The sequence below is a fragment of the Agelaius phoeniceus genome, chromosome 4 (assembly GCF_051311805.1).
Source record: "Agelaius phoeniceus isolate bAgePho1 chromosome 4, bAgePho1.hap1, whole genome shotgun sequence".
In the NCBI taxonomy this organism is placed as follows: domain Eukaryota; kingdom Metazoa; phylum Chordata; class Aves; order Passeriformes; family Icteridae; genus Agelaius; species Agelaius phoeniceus.
The window spans coordinates 65979848-65994445 of NC_135268.1; the positions used below are offsets into that span (position 1 = coordinate 65979848).

Sequence of the window (14598 nt, forward strand, 5' to 3'; positions counted from 1 at the left end):
AAGCTTTGCCTTTTCACAGCTATTCATTCCCTGTGTTGGAAATAATACAGGTCATTAAACAGGAGGCTAGGGAAGATAATGTAAAATTTTGACAGCAGTTTTATTTTATCTACATGAGTCATTTTTATAAGGATTTTTTAAAAGTTGCTATTAAAAATTGTGTCAGCAGGGGCAGCATAAACCTGAGGTGCTGGACATAACTGTAGCACATGAAACTTTCTGGAGACTTTGTTAATCATCTTATATGCATCTCAAAAATGTATTTCTAATTTTTTCCTGTATCAAGACGCATTTTTTCTATTTTCTTCACTTTTATGCTGACCAGATTCTGTCACATTTCAAACCACTATCCCTCCCTACACTATGTCAAGTGATATTCCCTGGATGCACTCAGTTTCTAGTACCTTGTGTTAGTGTTTGATCATATTATTAGGGATTTCTGTTATTACAGTTTGGATGCCTATGACAGCTGTATGTTCTCAATATTATATTCCCCTACCATCTCAGAATTTGGTTATTAACACATTGCTGCAGCATGTTCAAAGATACAAAAATACATATTTTTACTTATTTTTCTAGATCATTCTTTATGAGCGTATCCTTTATTAAGTGATCTGTGAATAATTTTAGTTATTGTATATATTTGATAGCTTGTGTTTAGGAAAGGTTTTGGATTTGAGAAAGGAAGTAAGCAGTGCTGCAAAGAATGGTGGAGGTAAAGTTGTACATGACTGATATAGTGAAATAATTGTGGTGCTGGCAGTTGGTGCTCTGCTAGTTTGCTTACACTGCCATTTCTGTGGTGTCAGCTGTGTATTTGGTATAAAACCTTCTATGGTTTGCAGCACAATACTTTTGAACTGGAGTTTGGGATTTAAATGTGTATCTCCTCTCTAGGAAAAGAAGAGGACATAATAACTATTTCCCCAAGAACTCTGTTTGTTTCAAAAAAAGGATGTACGTTTTTAGCAGCAGGTAGGAAAGAGAGAGAATTATTGTTCTCATACATATTAATAGTCACAGTTCTCTCATGTCTTTTTCCCCTCTCCTTTGGATGACATATTTTACAAGGCTGTCAAATCCCTGAGTAACAATTAATTTTGTTATGTGATGTGTGTTCCTTATTATGTTTTGGAAGTGGATGATGTTTTAGCCTTGTGAGTAGAAACAGCTAATAAGATTAATTGACATATGAAGATAATGAAGGATTGAGACACTTTGTGATCCATAGCTGGAATATGGAATCTTCAGGATGAGCTTCTTACAGGCATTTGCCTTTTTTGAGAATGAAGAAATGATTGACTACTCCAGGCTTACATTTTAATTTGTGATAGTCTGGTTAAAATGCAGGTATGTTTTTATTTTAGAGCAATAGATACATTTTAACACTGTTTTCTAGACTTTTCCCATATTGAGTTAAGGATCCTTGCTGACTTATCATCTGAACCAGAACTTCTGAAACTGTTCCAAGAACCTGAAATCACTGATATCTTTACTACACTGGCTTCTCAGTGGTAAGATTAAATGTTGCATATTTTAATAGTAATTAGACAAAATATTAAGAATAACCTAAGCTATTGTATTACTGCATAAAGATAACAAAAGACAGTATTTTGTTACAATATCTATTGTTCATACTATTTTAATACTATGAATTCCCGTCTGTCTTTTTGAGCCTTCTGTTCTCTACATATCAAAATGTTGCAATCTGACTGGCCAGTATGAGCCTTGTGGCTAAAGCTGATGCAATGAAATATTGTGAAGAGTGGTTGCTGATAACTTCCTCCTTTTATAATCTTTAACCAATTCTTTTAAAAAATCCAGAGCAGCACTTAGAGAGGTTATCCATCTGAAAAAACAGAACAGCTTTTCTCAGTAGATGTACAAGCATTTTTGAAATTTATTTAGATATCCAATAGAAGTATTGGAATCAAATTATATGTACTTAAGAAACAGAGACTAGAACTTATGGGATTTCTTTTGAACTAATAGGGTTTAGTGCTTCCATAATCTAGAATGATTTGGAAAAATTGCTACCCCAATCATTCAAAAAAAGGTAGATTAAAAAATCTCCATATCTATATAATTGTTTACTGATCTCTTCGGTATGCCAATTAAAATATTAACTATCAAAAAAGATAGAATATTAGTCACTTAGCTGTTGAAGGTATTTTATATTGTTGTTTATATCATGGTGATGCCTAAAATCCTCACTTGAGACTACTACTCCATTGCACTCAAAAGTGCATGAGCATTCAATAAGTGCCAGGATAGATATCAAGAAACTTTTGGTTTCAACAGATAGGTCAGAAAAAGATTGAGTAAAATGCTGTAACATAAAGCTGTTTGAACAAAATGAAGTTCAGGTAAATATTTTGCAAGTTACTTATTTTCTTTGTCTCCCTCTCTCTTTTATCTTTTCATCTCCATTTTAGTTGGATGATTGTTAGCTGAAAATGCAAGCAAAAATACCTATGATTGATTGAGCTCAGTTCTCATCCTACAGTTTCTAAATTTTTGCAGGCATAGTCTTCCCAAATATGGTATTTCCTACACACTTCCGTAGTTCACAGACTCTTAGAATCCTAGAATGCTTTGGGTTGGAAGGGACCTTAAAGACCACCAGTTTCCAGTTCCCCTTCCACAGGCAGGGACACCTTCCTCTGCCCCAGGTTGCTCCAAGCCCCATTCAAAGTGGCCTTGAATGCACCCAGGGCTGGGGCATATTTGTTAATATGCTCTGAATTTATACAAAGAAACAAAATGGAGCTCATATTTTATTTATTCTGCTGCCAACAACTAAATCAGTGCTTGAGACACGTGCATTCTGGGAGAACAAAACTCCAGACCACAAACATTGCATCAAATATATCTATGGAAAGATCACCTTTCTTTTAAAGTTTCTTAGAAGCTTCTCTTGATACTGTAATCAATTCTTAGCTCTAACACGGTATCGCTGGAACCTCATGATGGAGGTAAATCCTTATTTTAGTTTGATGATTTATTGGAAATGTATGCATGAAGATGAGTCAAATTTTGTCTCAGCTCTGGGCACAGCTCCAGAATACCATTCTATTCAGCAATCTCACGGCTCTTGGCAGCCGTCAACCTCTTGCAGTTGCTACACGGTAACTTTAAATTTAATGAAGAATTACAGGCAAATATTTTTATCAGACAGAATTGTCATGGTGTGCCTACAAAATCATTACATAATGATTCTGCTGACTCTACTCTCAAGCTTCAGTAAAGCTAATGCTTGGAAGAAACTTCCTATTGAATCTGTTAGATGACTTATGAATCACAGAAACACGAAGGGCGTGTTTAATCTCATCTAACCTTGGACATCTGTCACATACTTGGAGAGATTCATTTGGCAGACTGCTGATATGCCCTATGTAATAAGATCAGTTGCACAATAAAAGTGTTGAGTTCTCACCATTGAGAACAAAGTAGGTCTGGGGTGGCCAGCTTAAACGTGGGCATCTGTATTTGTTCTGACAAATTGAATTCCTCCTGTTGGGTCAGTTCCTACTGAACTCAGCTTGGATTTTTGAATGTTGTCCTTAATTTCTTTGGCACCAAAGAGAAGATATAAAATTACAGGCTTCACAAATGCTTTCTCATTCCAGATATCTATTCATCTTTCATAGTCTGCTATTGATAAATAAAATCTTTAGGGCCAAAAATTAGTCAATTGACTTTATTGTAGTTGATTCTACTGACTGGTATTAGAATCAGTTATGAGAAGAACAAAATAAACAACAAATCTTTTATCTCTTCTTGGTCATCTGGTTTTCTCTGGGTCTTAATCCTTTAAAATCTGTGCAACTGATACACCAATGGCCATAGCAAAAGTTTCATTCTGTTTGAAGGAATTGCATGTTGTTACTATTTGTCTTTCCTGATACAATTGGAAAAACCTTTACAAAAGAAGGTTTTTTTCTCTACCAGATCTATAAAGAATGGATTAGTTTCTGAAGCTCCCTCTCCAAGGACAAAAAATTAGGTTAATGTTAGTATCTAGTAGCATATCAGCTTCGGAATGCATGTCAGGTGGTATCTTTTAGCAGGTTTTCTGTATCTAAAAATCCTTAGTCTGATAAATATTAAATCATAAATAGAGAAGAATACATTATTGGATAGAAATCTGAGCCACACTCCAGAGTCCAGCCAAGTTTTGCATCAGTTTATTCACTTATTTTTTCTAAACTTCATAGCTTCTTCACTGAAACATGACTCTGGTCCTTAGCTGCCTTTCAGCTGCCTTCAAATGAAATCCAACCTTTTAAAAAACTTTCACAGGCTTTTTATAGCATTTGGCAGGAAATACACATGGGTGGGCAGTTTCTGCAAAGAGGTGAACTCTATGAGTTCCTGATTAAATTAAGATCTCTTATGTATAAAGGCTTTCCTTTCACAATTTGCTTTGGTATTCTATGCTGTGACTCAGCCTATCTCTGGTGCCTTAGAGATGCATTTTTCTTGGAACCCTGTTGGATCCATGTTTCTGCTGAGCATCATTCATATGGAATCTTTACCCTGGTCAGCAGAGCAGGTAGAGGTGTGTGTGTGTCAGCCCAGGCTGTGTCTGTACATGGTAGTAAAGGGCTGAGTGCAGGTATTAAGTGCCAAGCTAAAATTCACTCATGTGCAACACAGTACCCAAACCAACCCCAGTGAGAGGCAAGGCTCCTGCCAGGCTGGGCTGGGGTCTTGTGCTGCTCTGGTGAGCTTGCAGAGACAGCTCATTTCAGGAGTAACTCAGCTCCAGCATTCTGTGCCTCCCTGCTCTGGGCTCAGCTGTTTGCTGGAGACACTGCTTGCTGTAGAGTGTTTTTGAAGTATTGTGTATTCCCTTTGGCAGAACTGTCTTGAAGTGGCTATTCAGCTAAAACTATCAGAAGCTGCAGTTAACTTCCACAGAACCACAGAATGGTTTGTGTTGGATGGTTTGTGTTTAAAGATTATCTAGTCCATCCCCTTGCTATGGGCAGGGACATCTTCCACTAGACCAGCTTGCTCATCTCTGCCTTGTACAGCCAGTATATTTTCTGGTCATCTAACATAGTTACCCCAGCTAAAACTAAGGTGATAGAGATTTTGATGCTCACTTGTATGTGCTTAGTGCTCTTCCCCCTGTTTGCTGTGATGATGATTGTAAGGCATTACCAAATTATTTTACAGTGAGTCCTCTGTTATGTCCTACAAAGAAAAAGCCTTAAAGACAGGTCAACACCTGCTATTACAACAACACCAAGAGTGCATTACGTTAATGACACACTGAACACTTGGCAAAGTTTCAAGGCTTGCCTAAACTTTTAAAAATTCATGATATAATGGATTCTAGCTACCTGCAAGTTCACCTTGTGTTATGTTGCCTTGATGCCTTATGACAGTTATAATCCTTTTCCATCCAAATCATCATCCCAGTGCTGAAGGTGATGAGAGCTGTCCTGGCAGCTGTCTGACCAGCCAAGAGACCTAACTACCATTAGACATCCTGATGACAACAAGCCTCAGTGTGAACTTTCTCTCACTTCTTTAGCTTTTACAAAATAAATGAAAAATAAATAATTGTATTTAAAATGCTGTTGATGTGCATATCTTAAAACCACTTTCAAAAATAGATGCTGAAAAATAAATTTAGTCTTTTAGCTAATCTGCACTTTGCAAAATTTAGTAATTCCTGGTGTAATGATTAGCTGTCTCTTTCAAACTGTTCTTTTGTCACCCTTCTCAGTAGGTTGTTGTTCCTCCATCATAGTATATACTCATATTGGCAACGTTGAGTCAAAAACCAGGAGAAGTATCTTGATTTAGCTAAGCACTTAAACACATCATAGTATGATGTATTTCATATAGAGGTTTCATCCTATCTGACTTCTGCCTACTTTACTGCTTGAGTGCTTTTTTAAATTAGGATAGTACTGCTTCAGAGTTCCTATGATTGGAGCATTCATTCATACTTAAAATATTTGGGTAAGTCCTTTCTTTGTTTCTTTAGAATTTGTCTCTGACAACTGGAGATCCCCAGTAGTGACAAGCTCAGCTGCATCCAGCAGAGCACAGTACTGCCCTCTATTAGGGGTCCTGAGGGCAGCCTGGCCATACAAATGCAACTCTGTTATTTATGGCTCTGAACAAGCTTAGTCAATTTAAGCTTGAAGATGTTGTCACTGTGATCCATTATTTGCTGCAGATATTCCTAATATCTGGAAAGTATATTTATGTTCTATGTTTTATGTTCTCAAGCCTGAAATAGAACACTGATGTGTCTGTCATAAGTGGCCTAGCAGATTTATGAGACCATTTTGCCCTTTCTAAATTATAACTATGAACTAAGATGGTAAAACATGTAGACTTTATATCCTCGTAAACCAAGAGGTTCAGAGGAAAAGACCCTGTAAGAAGATTTGTTGCAAATGGATTGAAGTGAAAGTCCAATATTCCTATATCCAGAAATTTAAGAAAGGGAATACCCAGGTGAATTATAGTCTCTAGGGATAATACTAGCATATGAAACAAAGAACATTCTCTTGACCACATTGCTTCTCTGAGATTTAATAATATTTCTAGATTGTTTTTATTGATTTACTGCTATCTTCTCATGGTAAATATACATTTTCTTTAGATGATATTTGCTATTTGAGAAGGGGAGAAATTAACAAAGATATTTAGTAAGTTGTTTACAGTATGATCTACTTGCAAGCATGAATTTATTACTGCTATAAATGGTGAGTGTTTAATTGTGTGAGAGTAGAAAGATAATTGTCCCTGTGCACAAACTTTCCCATGCTGTGATAAATTACCTGGGTATTTTCTGTGCTATAGATTTTCTGTAGATCCAGTGTAATGATACCCAAGTTGGTCTATGCCTCAGAAAAATGCCTTTAATAGATAACATTGTTAAACAGTTGTATTCTAACTCTTTTTCAGTATGGAAATCAGAGAACACACAAAAAGTTTGCCTGTTTGCAGTGAGTTTTCCTTAAATTCTAAAAGTTAAAAGAATAGGAGAGTAGAGAAATTTAAATAATCTCTATATAGTAATACTTACATGTTACTATATAGTAGAGGAGTAGGTCTAATACTGTTCAGTATACAGATGTGTTGTGTATTAAAAGCTATAATAATCTGATACCTGCTGCCATTCCAGTATGAAAATGGGCAGCCTCTTTAAAGTATCAATGTCTAGCTCTGAACTGTAATTTAACCTATGCACATTAACTGCTGATAGTGAATTAAAGTAACAAGGTAGTTAGTGCATACTCTTTAAGGGTGATATTTGCTCTGATTATACCAATGAAAGGATGGTTTGTGGCAGTTGTGTGCAAAGCTTACACTCATGGCAGTGTTTGAAAGAAGGCTGGAGAATTTGATAGTGGTCTAGTTGCTCCTGTTTCACATTGAGATCTGAGTTTTGTAAGATCCAAACCACAAAATACTCCCTTCTCTCTCATCTGTCATCTGCTCCCTCATATTCATGCTATTAGTGCTTTCTTTTGTGTGGTGATGGAGAGCAGCATGAATACCTGTGCTTCTTCCAGGTATTGAATTTACCTTCTAGTAAGTACTGGACATAATAATTGTTCACCTGAGTCTGTGTGGCTTTCAGAGAGTTTAAAAAATTGGCTCCAGAGAAGAGGATATATCTCATTATGTCTTTGTAGCCATAGCAGTTTATATCTAAAATAAAGAAGTGTGTAATTATCCTGTAAATATTCCAAGGGATTTATAAATTCATTACCACCAATCATTTTGAAAAACATTTATTTCCATTTTTATAGTGTAAGCTTGGTTGGCTGATGCTTTTAAGACATGGAAAGGTCTTTAGCTTATACTATCCATGCCACAATGAGAGGAACTTGAACATTTCAAATAACCTTGGGAACTGTTTATGAAATGTTCTGAACATGAAAGTCCATCTCTCCTCAGCTGGTATTTCTGTGGTATCATGGTGATATCTGTTCTGAACTGTTTTGTTAGAGACTGACATGCTGGTTTTGGAAATTACTTTAGAAAAAGCCTAGAGAGAAACAAAGCACAGAATTACTTGAAATTAGCATGATGAAAGAAGAAAAGGCTTTTTGTTTTGTTTTTGGGTGATTTTTTTTTTTTAATAAGTTCAGCCATACTTGTATAAAAAGACAACAGTGTAGGAAGATTTGGTTTGTTCACAGAATGTCTTCCTGCAGGAAGTGTGGAATTTTATTTCTTTACCTGCAAAGCAGAGGGCTCACAGAGCTGATTATATCCAGTGATGGCCAGGTGAGCCAAACTGTTGCATACTGGCAGTTGGTCTGGTAGGAATTGTGACAAAATAAGGACTCTTGTTTTTCCAGCCTCTTGGCAATTCAGGATACTTCCTGACAATAGCTCTATCTGCTGATGCCCTGCTGAGTTCTGAAGAACACAGGAAATAGGCAGAGGTATTTTGAATATTCCTGAAATTAATCAAAATAAGTCCCCATGGGCTGAATCGTACAAAAAGATAACTGGGTCTGTTTGGAAAAGATAAGGTCAGGTATGCACAAAGGCTTGGTGGTAGGCTGACTAAATATATACACACCTGCCCATATCCATTTCATATGACTTTGTTTCAAATACCTTCTTTGTATTAAATAGATTAAAGATTAATCCTTCACAAAATAGTATTTTTTCAGGTTAATTCATATAACTGTATGGTATAGCAGATATGGAATTCAGTTGGGCTGCCTACTCAAATAGCAAGAGGAAAGACCAGTTAATCAGGGATAAGTTAAATAGATTTCTGGGAAGTGAACGCCACATCTGCAGCTGAATGGTTTTTAAACAGATAGGAGTATTTGTCCTTCTATATTAATTTTATGAAAATATTATCAACAAGCTTGAACAGAGTCATTATTAATCAAGAGATGTCACCTGTGTGTTTGTTAGGTGATTAAGGAATAATTAAATAATCATGCTTATCCAGGTGGATTTCTACTAAGGAAACAGGAAGAGCTTTAGCTTTCCTCCTGTCCCCATTAGCAGACATAGAGTTACAAGATGCAGCCACAGGGTTACACAGCTCTCTTTACCCCAAGCAGAGCTCTTTTAGTTTTGTTCTTTGTCTAAATAATGAGCTATACCAGTTTAGGGTTCTTAGAGCCCCATATTTGTCTAAAGATTTTTTAGATAATCCAGGCTATTTCATACACTTGCTATTTCATACACTTCTAATCTTCTAGGACATGGGGTCTCTTGGATTCATTCATTTCTTCCCTTTTTATGAACTTAATGTCAAGTCTGAAATGAATCTGAGTTAATTCATTCCACTTTATCCATTGAAAAATGGCAAAATCTTTGGTTTTGGAGTTGCAATGAAGAAGAGACATTCCATGCCACTGAGCACATATAAAATGGTGGAACTTTTGCAGTATTAAGACAAATTACAATTATGTCTACTCTTTACTGGGGAGTATTTAGGGTTACTTCTAGAATCCTTTAAAGAGAGTGGAGAAAAGTTTTCCTGTGTGTTACATGGCAGCCCCCTTAAATAAGTGTAACTGAGCATCTCTGCTGAAGTCTCCCTTTAGAAGTGTGTGACTGTTGTGATCCTTCAGCTCTGAAGTTTGGTTCTGTAACTCAGCCTGTATTGATTCACTGTAAATCAGGAGGTCCTAAGCTCAGTGCTGCCTTCTAGGACACTCACTAAGATTTAATATAACATTTCTTTCATTAACATTAATTTGGCTGGCTTTCTAATCCTGTTACAATTTTTAGTTATTTTCAAGGCTTCTACTTACTTTCCTTTGGTGAAACAGATTCTGAAGAAGCATTTTTTGCTATATATATATATAATTTCTATTCTGATCAATAGCTAAGATATCTCTCATCTTGTACCTTTATTTAGAGTGATACTGATAAAAAGTGTGGAATCAGTAATTTTTTTCTTATATGCTGTTAAGAGAGACACAATTTCAGTTTGAATGGGAAGGCATGCTCTTTCAAATCAAGTCACAAATTCAGGGACAGGTGCTATGTACAGGTACTTTTCATTATGAATCTGCTATTTAATAACTTGTTTGGTAAAGAAGTTGTTAGTGAGGCTGTACCACTTGTGGCTCCTGCAGCTGCTGTATGTGGTAAAAGGGGAAGATGTTCAGTTTGCCTTCTCAGAGTCAGAGTTTTAAAATGTTTTAAGCTCCAAGTTCAACACCTCATGAGTGTTGGTGGGGAATATTTTAACAGTGTCACTTTTGCAGCAAACAGATTTCTATGTGTTTTGAAAGCTCATTTGCAATAGTTGATATTAATGAAATTTAACACTTGTCTTACTTTGCACTCTGACAGTCTGTATGACAACCTGTGGAAATTTCACCTTGTACTTTACACTGCCTTGTAAAAGTGCAGCTGTGGCTTTAGTTTAGACTGGCAGATGAAGCAGAGGGAATAAAGTCTTCAAGAAGCATAATGGCTTTTGGTTTTAGAAGCTTTAAATAAATCAGGCAGTTAACTATAAGTTTAAGCAGACAGCTTAATTTTAGGTCACATTGGGAGCTTTTTAGTATTGCACATTAAATGCTTTCTTAGCCTTCTAGAGTAAATGAAAAATAAAGTTTTACAATTGCCACCACCACAACTAACACAGAAACTAGAGAGAAAGCAAGCTCTGAGGAGGCTGGATAGTTTTGTGGTGTCTGATAACTTTTGGCTTTGCTAATTTCATAGAAAGGTTTTGTTGTGTATGAAACTCTTATCTCCAAACAGTCATGTCCTTCTAGAGTGATTTTGATACAATGCTCTGTTTTATGAGCACACTCCAGAGCTCAGTAAAATATTTCCTTTTATTTCATTTAACTCAACTTCAACTCTAGTGCCAAGCTAAATTTTGATGAAATCAAGAATGTCACAGCAATTCATTCTTCACTTTTACTTTTGCCTTTAGTTCAGTGTTGGCCCAAGGCATAGCAGAAATTTAAGCTGAAAGAGGTGTTTATACAGAAGATTGAAAAAGATGGGATAGGAAGTTTCTTATCCCTCTCTGCAGAATTTGTTCAAGACCCTTATATATAGCATGACTGATTTCTTCCTTTTTTGATTGCCCAGCCAAGATGTTTCAAAGTCTGTCTCTTATTTTTTTTCTGTATTGTGTGGATGCAGTTTGTTGTAATATGACATCTCCTCCTTCCCCTGCCTATTTTTCCTGAGCAAACTATACATTGTTGGAACAATATGATAACTCTATATTTTGTTCTGTGTAATATCTGAGATAGCATTAATCATCTTTTGATTATATGTTAAGAACTCAGTTCTTTCTGCTTCACTTTTCCAGTATTTATCTAAAGGCTGCTCTGAAGTCCCTCTATTTCTCTGAGACTTTTGATAGGTCCAAGATGTGTAATTATTGGATGCTCTGCTGCAGCTGCCTGTGTCATCTCCCAAAATGGCTGCTGTTCTGTCTTAACTATTTGAAGCTGCTTGAAGAAAAGCTTTAAAAGTGATTTGTGATAAGTAAAGAAAGAACTCCAAGGGCATTAATTTGCATTTGATGCCTGTTGTTTTATACAAATGGCCTCAGAGAAATTTTATGCCATCCCAGTTTGCATAGACCTCTTAATCCATTAACATTTATTTGTTCTTACAGTGATGGTGCCCATCACTGTTGATGCTCACACCAGCACCTGATGTGAGGAGTTAGTTACCCTGACTTCCTTCTCTTCTGTGCTCATAGACCCAGAGAGACCCTAAAATAAGACTGCCCTCATGGCTCAGAAATAAAAAAAGACTATGGATATGTGAGGTGAAAGCCCTTTTTCTTTTTTTCCTATAGGGGTGAAGGAGAGGCAAGGTGAAGGTTGCAGGGTAAAGGTGTGCTCTATGTCAGTGTCAGGGACTTCCTGCTCCAGCTGACATATGTCCAGAATTGGGCATTTTTACAGAAAAATCTTCTAGGTGTCCTTTTTCTAATGAAGAGCACTGAAAATAAGTGCTATCTAATTTATCTCTTCAGTATCTGATACCTGAAACAGCAACATGCCAGTAAATATCTTCATAAAGATAATGGATCACTTCAGTCCCAGATTAATCTTTCAGCAAGTCGTTACTGATGATAGCTATAATTTATGCCATAACCTTGTTGCAATTGCTTTATCTGGTTCCCTGCTACTTTAAAATGTAACAACAGAAGACTTCTGACCCTCATGGCAAACTGCAAAGTCATGTCTTTATCTTCTTTAAAATACATGAAAGTTAGATACCATGCTCTTTAAAAGGAGGCTGAGGACTAATGAAATAAATCTTCATGCAGTGGATTATAGAGGCTACTCACACAAAATAAATTATTTTATGATTAGCTACTGGAAGAAGTTTTAAAATGCTAAAGTGCTTCTGGATTCTTGCAAAAGTGTTTTATAGGGGTTATAAAGATTTTCCTGGTGCTAAATACATATAAAAGAAATTAAACCACAATTTGGTAGGGTGGCATACCCAAAGGGAAAAGAGACAAAATGACAAAAATGTTTTAGAGTTGGCTGTAGTCTGGGAAGGAGGACATCAAGCTGACAGCTGTAGTCTTTAATTCAAAGAAGCTGAACACAAATAAAAACTTTAAAAAAACCTTATTAACTAAATGAAACACAATGTTAAACTCCTGAATTGTGTGTTGTGACTCTCTCCCCTCTGACCCATGATAACATGACCCTCACATTTATGTGGAAGATCCATGCCAGGGATCCTCCAGCATGTGCAGTGGCTCCTGCAAGACAGCTCTGCCTCTCCTGATGCCAGGGTAGGGTTAAATATATATGGATATAAATGTAATACTATGTAATACTATGTATTGCCCTTCAGGTGAGGAGGAAGAGATGTGAGGGATCTGGTGTCCTATGCTGTGAGGAGTTTCTTGGTGTTATTCTGTAACCTTTTATCTCACTTATGCAAACCAGGTAATGATAAAATTGCAAATACAGGCATTTGCCATAACCTTTGAATCAGACATGAGAAGTGTTTAGAAGTACAGATAAAAAAATGCAACAAAAAACTAATATATACTTAGGTTACAACAGAAAGGTTTATCTTTCTGTTACTCTTGACCTGCTGCTTCCCTTCTGGCAAGATGTTAGTCTGCATTTTAGTCTTTGTAGATGCTTTTTTTCATAGAATCCTAGAATCCTACAATGTTTGTGTTGGGAGGGACCTGGAAGACTATATAGTCACAGCCCCCTACCATGGGCAGGGGACACCTTCACTAGGCCAGGATGCTCAGAGCCCATCCATCCTGGCTGTGAACACCTGCAGAAATAGGGAGTCCACAGCTTCTCTGGGGAGAGGTTTCTTTCCTATTTTTAGATAAGTATCTTAGCTGTATTTCCACTCTTCTGGGCAGTCTAGAAAAATTTCATTTTTCATCCTGCTGTCTCCATGCTCCTGTGTGAAAGATAATCTCATTACTTTTTTTTTGAACATAGTTGTGTTAATGCCTCATAGTTATAGAAAGCATAGAAACCATACATTTTACATTTCTGTATGAAAAAAGATGGGCTAATTTTACATATCTTATGTCTAGCTCTTGATTGATACAACACAAAAGTAGTGATATATTTTGATATGACAATGTCTTCAGGGAAACTGTTTCCCACCCTCTTCATTTTCTGTATTTTGTAGCAGAGATTAGCCAGGCAAAAGTAATTCCAAGTTAGCTTCTGCATATTACCTTACAAATATCTGAGACAAAGTATGTCTGAGCCTTGTCAGCATTTTCCATGAGTCATGGAATAGCAGCTTTCAAAAAAATTGTTTATTCTTGCTCATTGCATTAGCAGTGGATGAGCTGGGTTACAGGTAGCCAATTTTTTTTCTGTATGTCTTGAATACTCATATACTTTGTTATATATATATCTCTGTTATATAAATATAAATATATATATATGTGAAACAGAGTATATGTATTCTGACTGTCTCAGATATAAGGTCTGCTAAACTGAAACAGTGAACTTTCAGAATTTACATGATGTACCCAATGGTGATACTGCTGTAAAACTGGGCTTTTCTAATTTTTCTGATCATGTAAGAGTCCATACCTATTTCATATCCCAACACCAAGTTCCAGCCACAAACTTACAGAATATAAAACTCTCATCTGCTATTAAACAGCAACAGGTGATGGAAAATGAGATTTATATAGTTCACTGATGAAAACATAAAAAGCTGTAAGAGCCATCGGATGAACAAATGTGTACTCACTCATACATTGACTCATTCATTGGACATTAATGACCGCATATAAAATGAATTTAATGCCACTCCATCTCATTTCCCACACCAACAATTCACAGCTTGGACTGGGATGAATTGGCAGATGCAAGAGAGCAGCCAAGGGTTTGTGGCTATTATGAGTGAGCATAGCTTGGCTGGAGTGTAATGCAGATCAAGGCAGCACATGCCTGCCAGATATTGTGTTTGAGGAGTTTGTTCTGCCTTTTCCTGTGCATAAACAGTTGCCTTCCGTCCCCACGCAGCGTTTCCCAGAAATTCTGGAATGTCTTATCGCATTCTTTTAAGACTGATTTCCTCCCATTTCTACCTGTTCTCAAGGTTTTATTTTGCCATTGCTCATATGTTATGCCCTGTGGCCTC

The 14598-nt window shown here is 36.5% G+C and overlaps 1 protein-coding gene across 1 annotated transcript in view; it reads left to right on the top strand.

Annotated features, from left to right (window-relative positions):
* POLN (DNA polymerase nu) overlaps window positions 1-14598 on the top strand; it is a 90287-nt gene that overhangs the window by 36995 nt on the left and 38694 nt on the right. The window contains exons 16-17 of the mRNA XM_054633648.2: window positions 898-975; window positions 1400-1514. Coding sequence (XP_054489623.2) covers window positions 898-975; window positions 1400-1514 — 193 coding nt within the window. The remainder of the gene's footprint in view (window positions 1-897; window positions 976-1399; window positions 1515-14598) is intronic.